Source organism: Acanthisitta chloris, unplaced genomic scaffold (assembly GCF_000695815.1).
Source record: "Acanthisitta chloris isolate BGI_N310 unplaced genomic scaffold, ASM69581v1 scaffold23194, whole genome shotgun sequence".
In the NCBI taxonomy this organism is placed as follows: domain Eukaryota; kingdom Metazoa; phylum Chordata; class Aves; order Passeriformes; family Acanthisittidae; genus Acanthisitta; species Acanthisitta chloris.
Window position 1 is genome coordinate 7,225 of NW_008667956.1, and position 10,306 is coordinate 17,530.

At 43.0% G+C, this 10,306-nt stretch overlaps 1 protein-coding gene across 1 annotated transcript; it reads right to left on the minus strand.

Annotated features, from left to right (window-relative positions):
- Positions 1 to 351: 351 nt before the first annotated feature.
- Positions 352 to 8,000, minus strand: SAMD7 (sterile alpha motif domain containing 7). The gene is made up of 8 exons (XM_009072732.1): positions 7,898 to 8,000; positions 7,075 to 7,201; positions 6,822 to 6,958; positions 5,627 to 5,705; positions 2,433 to 3,112; positions 1,671 to 1,792; positions 1,304 to 1,414; positions 352 to 624 (listed from the first exon to the last, which is right to left on the minus strand). Exons 1-8 carry the CDS (start codon positions 7,998 to 8,000, stop codon positions 352 to 354), a joined length of 1,632 nt encoding a protein of 543 aa, XP_009070980.1.
- Positions 8,001 to 10,306: the final 2,306 nt, after the last annotated feature.

Sequence of the window (10,306 nt, forward strand, 5' to 3'; positions counted from 1 at the left end):
GCTATGTGTGGAAGCTGTGACTTCCTTGTAGTTTCTCAGCAGCCCTCAGGAACACACTGTAATACAGGCAGTGCACTCTGAGTCCCTGACAGCTTTCAGTGATGACACTGGACTTTAGTGAATAATTATCTGTTAACTGTACTGGTGTTCTCTTCAATGAATTGCACTTGAAAGAAATTGCACTAACCTGTAGTTGCATTTTTAGTGCCTTTCAGAGACAACACTTCCTCATGCTGTATTGGCAGCTTGTTTCCTTCTGCCCCAGTCATCCAGAGCTTTCAGGCTGTACCTTCTTCTTGTGTAACTAGAGGTTCCTGTATTATTAAAAACATGCTATGTCCTGGACTTAGCTCAACTTTTCTGGAAAGTCATCATCTGGAAGTCAGCTTGAGATCCAGCTGTGTCACATGGATTTTCTCTGCTTTCTGAAACTATCTGTTCCACTGCTTGTGATGTTTCTGGGTCCTGAGAGCAGGGACTGTCCAGTGTGTCACCACTGCTGTTGCAGTGCAGAGGAGAGGCTATGTCAGAGGGCTGCTCCGAGGGCTTCCCTGGAGCAGGAGGCAGGGGCACAGACAGAGGGAGGTTCATCATGTAGAACACGTTGCCCAAACGTCGAGACACCTTTAAAGACAAAGGCACAATTGCAGCAATTGCTTCTTGAGACAGTGTGAAAGCCATTACACATCAAGGCTGACTCCTGGGTAACAATGCCAGGGACAGCCAGGAGATCCTGGAGCCATCTCAAAGGTTATCAGTGGTTAGCCAAAGTGATATATTTTCCTATATTTTCCTAGGCTCAGGTTGTGGAAGGAGCTTGTCAATACTCAGCTTGGGAGTACTGAGTCTCACAGGTACTGAGCCTCACAGCAGGTTCCTCCTGCTCTCTGGCTGCGGGGACAGAGGGGAGGCAAACTGCCAGTCAGGATCAGGGAAGGTGGTTTTAATGAGAGAAGGGTGAAAGAGCACAAGGGGTTAAAAAAAAGAACCAGGCAACAACAGAAACATGCAGAGAGTTGATATTAGTGGATGAAATTAAGGGCAGAAAAGTGTAAACATAGAGGGTCAGTCTATCCCTGAAAGCGGTAGGATCATATTCCTTAGTGTCTCCCTGTGTGCTGTGGTAACATACAGAGAAGCAACAGCAAACTATGCTAGAGGAGTTTCTTGTATCCTAACATTATGGTAGTTACTTTATAATGAGAACAAATGTGTTTTAGTTTGGAAAAAATTAATCCTGTTAGCTGCTGGCTCTTTCGTGTCTCTGTGACTTGCCACGTGGGCACACATGTGATGATCATACCTGAGAACGGATCTTTAATGCTGGGCCGAGTTTTAATCCCATTGTATCCAGGAGATGTTCCTCTGTTAGCAGTGGGAGGGTTTCTCCATCAATAGCATGGTCCTTAAATATCTGATGAAATAGTAAAACACATCATGGTGTGCTAAAACAGACTTCACTGGTTATTTTTTTATGCTAATCCTGAGACAGACAATAAAAGGAGGAAATAATGATGTTAGCCTTTATCTTTGTATTTATCTCCTAACTGCACAATGAAAGCTACTGTTAGGTTTGTAACTTCCTGACAACCAGTTAATCTCTAGCATTTGCCTTTGTTTGCTGACCTTTAAATCTAGATGGTCCTAAAGAAGGGAATGTGTATAATCACCTGGGCATAGTCAGCACAGCCTGGGAGGCTGACGATGAAGTTGTACACATCATCAACTGTCCACTTGCGAATGTCTTCGATGGAAGAAATGTCTTCTCCATTGAGGATCAGGCCAGGTGCTCCTGTGAGGAGGAAACACATAAGTTACGTTTGTAGAACTTTTCAATAGGAGATGATTGTTAACATGAGAATTTTTATACTTTTCCAGAACCCAATACATGAACAGCAGAGTGTGGTTATAGACAGATACAAGAGTCTTAGACCCCAAATCACCTGAGAGTCAGTAGTACCTGATTCTGGTGGGTTTTTTTGGTGACTTCTCTTATTTACTGGTGGCACTGTACCTACCAGTCACTCCACATACAAATCATGCTGCAGTATTTCCTCTAATGAGTATGTTATCCAATGCAGATGATTCTTTAGACTTTGCTGTTACTTTAACTTGACTAATAATTCTGTAGAACAGAACCAAGCCTCTGCTAACCCATAGTGCCTGCTGTGAATTAGGACATACAGGAATGTTATAGGCAGAAGGGGAAGCTAACTCACTATTTCATCCAGCAGTTTTGTTTAATTGAAATTCCTTTTGCAGACAGGAACTGAATACAGTTATTACTGTTTGCAGCATATGAATTCTACTTTTAGTTGCAATGACTGTGCCATAACAAAAATTCATTTAGAGGGAAGAAATAAGGGCCCAAATAAATAAAACCAAAAGCTGTCAACATGCCACTCTAACTGTAATCTGGAGATCTGACAAACCTGAAGGCAGCAATGGGTTGTTGGGTACTGGAAATCCGTATGGTAATGCTGAGAATGGGATTGCAGAAGGGTACATGTACTTGTCATCAAAAGCAGCACAGGAGCTATTGGCTTCCTTCTCATTTGTGTTGCTGCAGCTGTTGGTTTCAGGAGGAATTTCATGAGGAGCACAGTTTTTCCTCAAGCTTTGTTCAAACTCTTTACAGTTTTTGGCAACTGCAGATGGCTCAGTCTGGTTTTTGCTTTGTTCTTGTTTGTTTGGTGTCTCCACCTCTGCTTCTTTCTTGTCTTCTTTCTCCTCATCCGCTGCAGCTGACACAGGGTCCGCGGTTTTGTCATCAGCTTGGCTCTTTGTGCCATTGGCACTGCAGTCTGCAGATTTGGGATTCCCAGCCCTTCTCCCTGGCCGACGTCCCCTCTCCCTTTGCAAGGTGGCCACTGGTGGGTATGGGCTGGTTGCCATGAGCATGGTGTTGCCATGGATTTCATCAAGGGAGGTGCGATGAACATACAAGTCATTGGGAAGGTGACCTTCAGGTAGTCTGTGCCTGCCACGGAAAGCAATGGGACTAGCTGGCATCCCATGGTAAAGGAAAGGTGCTTCCAGGCCCAGCAGTCCTTTCCGATGAGCTTTCTCCATTTCTTTCTGCTGAAAAATAGCACTCATCTCCATCTCCATTCTAGGGGACACAGAGCATGGAGTTAGGGCAGCTCAGTTCCTTCAGCACCTCTTTTGTTCAGTAGCAGATAAAAACTCAGGTAACTGAATAGGCAAGAGTATCACAGAATATTGAGTTGGAAGTGACCCACAAGGATCACCAAGTCCAACTCTTGGCCCTGCACAGGACATCCCCAAGAATCACACCATGTACTGCTTGTCTTGTCTGGTCTCTACATTGCTGTGTGTGAGAGAGCACAAGGTGCAGATGGAATGACAAACCTGGCTATCTAATGTGCTGCCAGATGCATACAGTAAGCTAAAAGAGAGGGAAAACACATCTTCCATGTAATGCCTCTGGATAATATTTCAGACAAAAGAAGTGTTATTTGTGCATAGGCAAACCAGGCATTATTATGGTGATTATGCTCACTTGAGATTTGGAAAAGGGTCTCCAGTGTTACAGACTAAAGAAAATAAGTGATTTACATTACCAATCAGAAAATGGTACTGAAAACTCTAAAATTCCAGTGATATTGTAAGTGATAAAGAACTAGAATGATAGTATCTATGAAACCTGTGCATATAATCAGAGTAAGCTAATGCTAAGTCTCCTAAGTAACTCTCCATAGTGCCTGGCACCTGAGCATGTCTCTGAGAGTGTGCAAGGGTGAGATCCTGGTGGTGAGTGTTCAACTGATCTCCTTTCTTGTGGATAAAGCCAGTGCTCCAGAGTCTGTGCCAGCTTTCTGCCTCTGGCATAGCAGGTAGGAGGGCTTACCAGGGAGATACAGAGAACACAAGTAGTAGTATTTGTCTCTTCTCTACCAACCTTTGCTGGCATCAGCCTTCTCTGGAGCCAAACCAGTGATTAAACAGAAAGCTAGAGCTCCTAGAGGTGTCTTTAGTGGGATTTCTGGATCTTTCTTTGGAGGCCCTCTGGAGTAAGGCATTAAAGTGCACCAAGATTGCTTTCTTTACACTGAAATGAGGATAACAGGTCAGAGAGAGTCTGACTTTTAGGAGAGTGGAAATTTTCAGGAAAACAGTTTGGGCAAAAGCTATCCAGATTATTGTTAGGAGGAGGAGTTAGTTGATCACTCCATAACATTCAGGGCTTTTTCTCTCTCTCCTCTTTTCATCTTTACAACAGCCTCTGAATTACTGATTTTCTGCTCTCAGAGCTCCCATGGAAGTGTTTTCTCTGTGTCTCATGTCCTCGTACAGCTCGTCCAATTGTCACTACTCCCACATAGCTCTTGAGGTGGAGATAAACAACAAAAGGCATTACATTCCTGCCTACTCCTCCAGATAAGACAGTCTGTTCCTCTGAGGACCATCAGACTGGGGATCACTGAGCTTTGGAATGAGACAGAGTACCCTGGAGAACAAGGATTTGGGCCCAGGGGCTCAGCAGCACAGCTGCAGCAAGTGCAGGAAATTTTTTGCCAACACCTGACTTTAGCACCAGGTGAAAGGAGCAAGTGCAGCTCTAATGGTGACATGTGCTGTAGAAAGCAGTGTGGACATAGTAGAAATTGCCAGGATGGCAAAAAAACTGTAGTCAAAGGTTATCTCATGGATTTAGACTGAGCTGTTTTATGTTGGGGTTTTCCTGGGTTTGGTGGATTGAGGGAAGGGCCTGAACAGGCAGGACTAGCACTGATGTGGGTAAGGCTGTGTGTGATGGCTGTGCTTGCTGCTAGTTATTTTCCTTGGTTTTCTTGGGGGTTTTGCCATGTAGTTTTGCCAAGAGCTGTAAGAAGTGCATTGCTGATGCAAATCTCATGCTTGGAGGAGTTCAGTAATCAATCTTTGCTGAGTGAAGAGCTCAAAACACTTCTGTCATAATTCTCTTCAGATGTGTACACAGAATTTATCTGTTCTTTGCTCTTAGTCTCACTGTGTGAGGTTTACTACCAGAGTACTGTACTGCAGCCCAGTGCGGTGGTGGTGGAGGTTACAGTTCCACTATGGGAATGGTGTTGGCTCTGCAGGAGGCACTGGTGGTTTTTTAACCAGCTACTGATTACACTGAAGCTGGTGCAAATATCTGAACTCTCTTCAGTCACCCTGACACTCAGACTGTTTGGATAAACTAGGAAAGCTCTGCCCACCCTGGTAGGGTGGAGACACAGCTGATCATCCCAAGGGCCCAGCTGTGGAGGCTTAAAATGTTGTGTGTGATAGCGCACAGCTGGAAGGTTTGAATTTTTTTCTGAGTTTTTGTACCTTCAGGGTGTTAGAATCCAGAGTTCAAGGGTTGGGGTTGTAACTTGTTTGTTTCTTTAACCAAGCTAAGGGGGTTGTTTCTTACATCATTTTAAGACTAAAAGCAGAATAGGGGCAAGCAGAGGGTTCAGTAGCTTCAGGCATTAATAAATAATCAAGGGCTCTGGTTCTCTGGGTGACATGGAAAAATATCTTCATCCCTGTAAATAAAACCCCATTCAAAGTCTGTGATTTAGTAATTTCCAGCTGCCTTTGCTGCTCTAATCCTGGCATGCACCTCAGAGCAAAGCTTACTGCTGATTACCTGGCAATATTTTGCTTTTGAACCAGTTCCTGTCTTCTGGCCACAGCTTCAATGGATTCTGGTTGTAGAAAGCTGTATCCTTAAAGGGAGGGGGGAAAAGAGAAATGTTTAAAATTCACTTGTTTCCTCAGGGAAATGCACAAAATCCAAAGCAATGCAGACACTTAAAAAAGCTTTTTAAGACTTGAACTGTGTGTTTCACCAGGAAGCTGATATGACTTCAAGTTAAATCCTATTTATGGTCATTGCTTTGGTGGGAATATGTAGAAGAGACATGAAGTCCAGCATCAGGTGTTTGCAGGATCAGATCTGTAGTTAGGTAAACCTGGTGTTATCCACGAAGGGAGGAGACAGCAGTGTGGATTTAGTGGGTGATTTATGTCTTTGAAGTACATATAACTGCTCAGAAAATAATAGTCATCCATTGAGCAAAGCAAACCTGCTCCTTCCAGAAGTTTTCAGCCTGGAGGCCATGTAATTTTAAATTACATTTCCTCTTGAGGGAATCTCTTATTTGAGATCCACATTCAGGGAGGAAAAAAATCTGAAGCCAGAAATTCTTCTCTATAGATCAATTTGGCATTAAGAATTCATTCACTCATCTCCAAGAAGGAAGCTTAAGATGTGACCTCTTTGTATAAAGTGATATTTAAGTCTATGTGCAGCATGACATGAAGGAGTGCCATGGCTGGGATATCCAGCCTTCCCCTTGGAGTTGTGCCCTGTAATTTTGGCCTTTATTAAAAGGGCTTGTAGTTGCCCTACATGAGTCAAGTGGCATGTGATGGTGTTATTAAAAGAACATGATCAGTGCAAACCAGCCAATGCTCATACATCAGCAAGAGTTAAATGTAGTGTAAAGGTGTTGTTGATTAGGCTCATTTGTTTAGCCACAGCCTTCTGTTTTGGCCTTCCAAATGCTTGGAAAATACAAAAATAAAAGGAGAGAACAAAAACATGTAAATGACTTTGAAAACAGTATATTTAACAAAAGCTGAAATGGATGTGTTTAGGCCTAAACTGGCACAGCTTAGATTCTCTGGGGAGCAGATTGCCTCCCTTTAGTGAGACTGTTGTTCTAGAGAAAATAAACTGTTGCTGACACTACCAATAAACCTGTGGAAAACAAGTAGGTGCAGTTTGCTTTCTCCTTGACATGCTCTCAGTTTTCAGCATGCAGAGAGTGCTGGGTTACCTGGGCCAGGGTAAACACGGTTGGACAATAGGTTTGGCATGTTTGCATGTGGTGGGACTGTGGGTCCAAGGTGGGAGGCTATGTGGATTTGTCTTGGGTCAGCTGAGGCCATCATTTCAGTTGCAGGTAACAGATCTCTGAGAGGAGAAAAACACGTTCAGATATGCAGAGAACGTTGTTTAGTTAAGAATAATCAAAGGTGTTTACATACTCAGGTATAGCAGGGTTGTAATAGAGAAGTGGTGCACAGTACCTGTCGACCAGTCGTGGCTCAAACTGGGAAGGAATGGCTTGCATCCTCTGCTGGCCTGGCCCCATCAGCTGGGGGTTCACTGCCATCAGCTGATTCCTCATCAGCATCTCCTGCCGCTGCCGCAGTTCTGGCACAAAGCACACACAGTGCAGTGGTCAATGTGCTGAGTTAGAAAGTGATTCTCTCTGCAGTATAACTACAACAGATGTGGGGGTTTTTTTCCCCTCAAGTGGCAGCATTTTAGTGAGTTAGCAAATCACACTTTTTTTTAATAGCAGCAACTAAAAAGATGTTTCCCCTGCCACCTGAATGACTTTAAGTAATGTAGATTTATACAGTCAAACTGCATTTAAAGTAAACAGGATGTGCATAGTGAAGTGTACAGAAGGGCAAATGATAATGAATAATGATTCAGATAATGCTGTGAAACAGAAGAAGATAGCCAAGGATGTTGAGCTCTCTGCTTGAGAGAGTTTTCATTTCTAACACAGTTTCATTTTTAGAAAAATCTTATTAGCTGGAACCTGCCTTATCATGAGACAGCAGCTCTTTAGAGAAGAGCTTGCAGTGGTGAGCCAGAACATCATAATGTCCAGCTGTGGCATTTGTTCTGAGTTCTTGTCTTGTCTCAGCATCTCTTAATCAAATCCTGAATGCTGAGAGCTTCCCATGGTAACTTTAAATTGCCTTAAGAGAAATAGTTCTCCAGTTACTCCTACGATTAATTTGAATTACTTTTTAAAGACATCCAACCTGTTGCTGGCTAGATCTTGTGTGTTGTACAGGTATCAGCAATCCTCTAAACAAATGTGTTCCTGCTTACCTCCTGCTGCCATGCCACTTGCTAATCGGTACAGATGCTTCTCTTCTAGTGTTCCTTGTTCCCCCAGGATAGACATCTTCCTCATGTGCTCTCGTGGAGTCATGCTGCAAGGAGACAGCAACAGCTTTGCTATTGTAAAGACCTGAATCAGCAGGTCCAAAGAGAGGAATAAGACATCCAACAATATGAGAAACAGAGTAGGTTATGCAAGTTATTCCTCAGATAAGTAGGGAGTCCTGCCAGTCACAGCTGTGTCCTTCAGTGCTTGTGGGTTGTATTGTTATCTATATAGAAACTTGCAGTTTTGAGGACAATGCAAATGTTGCCTTTGTTTACACTGAGTTGTTTGGTGTCCTTGGATCTTACAATGCAAGGGAAGTCTGGATGCTGAGAAATAGCAACTGCTCAAAAGGATGTAATTAAGCCAAAGCCTTTGCCTGCAGCCCCTGGTGTGTCACAGCAGCTCTAAGAAAAGTGATGTGGTCATACTTAGGAAGACAGGTATCTTTGGTTTAATTTGGGAATTGCAGTACGTTGGAGCCCTGTCTACTAAATGAAACAGTTGGAAAGAAATGGTAGAAATAAGCTGTTCCAAATGACATCAGCCCCTTAACATTACCAAGGGAAGTAAAAAAGGTAAAAGAACATGCTGTGTAGTGATGAGAACAGTGATAAAGCTAGTGAGACTCAGATTAATTATCCATATATGTACAGGTAATTAAGCCTCATGAAGAGTAGACTAAAAACTAATACACTGCAAATGCATAGCTGAATAGCTGTCCTGTCATTGAGGTGGATTGTCTGAGCATTTCCAAGTCTGTCCAAAGAGGAAGGTGAGCGGATTACTAATGATCCTGATACCAGTGGAATGAATAACTACAGCATTCCCTGCTCAGGATTTTGGGGGGAATGATGTATGGCAGGATTATCTATGCAGACAGGTCATAAAGGAAGCAAGTCCTGTAACCCAGTGCCTGTTCAAAATTTATCCTGCATGGAACGCTTTATGTTGAGAGGTTGGCAGGAGGAGCAGGCTATCTCCAGAGGCAGCAGCATGAGCATCTGTACATTCTTCTCAGAGTTGCACAGCAAGTGATTGGTTTTAAAATTTTTTTTAATGTATGTTGAAATTAAGGAGTTAAATTTCCAAACCCATTTAGCTCTGACAAAATGGATTCTTTCTCCTAAAAGAAGATGTAATGCTTAGTGTTCTCATCCTGTAGACAGTTTGCAGCTCCATGAGTTCAGCTAGCATTGGGTATAGGTGACAGTGAGGGAAATGCAAAGACAGGATCACTGTTCATTATCCAAATCTCTGCTGGAAGCCAAATCCTGTAGTTTGTTACCAAAGCCATTTATTAATTAGATTTATCATTATAACTTCTTTTATTACCTTTGACTTATTGATGAGTTATGAAAAAGTTAAGGGGCGGCTATCCAATTCACATGCCTCAGGAATTCACCATTTCCTTGGTATGGTGAGGATACTTGGTCTCAGCCTCAAGATGAGTTTTCCAAAAGGTAGACAAGTGAGTCATTCCAGCCATTCAGCCAGAAAGCAGAGGCTGCACTTTGACCACACCACTGATGTTCCCTCAAAATGAAAAATTCTTTACATTTGTAGCTGTAAATGCTGGATTCTGTGTTGGCCAAGACTCAGGACTTCCTGGCAGCAGACAAGGCTGTCAAATCCAAGACCAGCCCCATGTCCTTTGTTCTTGCCATGTGTATCCAAACATGTGCTGCTGGACATGTTTCCATTTGCCTTGTTTTTTTAGGATACTACAGACTTAAAGCGATTTAGGATGCTGGGTGCCTCATGAAGAGCATTTGAGCTGCCAAAGTGCTTCTGAGCTGCTAAAGCATTTTAAAGCTCAGTACTAAAGCGATTTAGTGCTGAACTAAACTTTTCAGCAGCTCAAAAAATAGGTGGCAACTGGGATGATGGTATTTGCCGTACCATATTGTCCTGTGAGCAAAGCAATCAGCACAGTTCCAGATAGACATCATAGAAAATAAAACCCAGGAGGTTTTAACCGTTTTATTCTAGTAAATTAGAAAAAAATATTTAAAAGCTGGTATTAACACTGACAAAGTTTTGTCTGGTGGATGACTGGCAAGTTGTGCCACTTCTGCTTTTTAGGAACTGCTAGAATGTGTCAGTCCCCTGTGTTAATCACAGTTGTGAATGCACTTTGTTCTGGGGCAGCTGTCCCCTGGGGTGGGCAAAAGACACACACATGAAGACATTTTGTTCATCAGGCTCACCTAGAACTTCTGTGCTTCCCTCTAAAATCAAACCTGTGTCTAAAACTATGTAGTACAACTTTAAAGTGTAGAATCATGGAAACCCTAGTGGGAAAAGAGCCATCCTTTCTGGCCCAGATCCCCCACACCCATGTGGGATGC

What these genes read in the sequence shown, in the direction of transcription:
- SAMD7 (XM_009072732.1), bottom strand. Translation starts at nt 8,000, where the DNA reads ATGACTCCACGAGAGCACATGAGGAAGATGTCTATCCTGGGGGAACAA. An exon ending in GCTGTGCTGACTATGCCCAG is followed by an intron (nt 1,415 to 1,670) that starts GTGATTATACAC and finishes CTATTTCATCAG; the next exon opens with ATATTTAAGGACCATGCTAT. An exon ending in CATTAAAGATCCGTTCTCAG is followed by an intron (nt 625 to 1,303) that starts GTATGATCATCA and finishes TTGTCTTTAAAG; the next exon opens with GTGTCTCGACGTTTGGGCAA.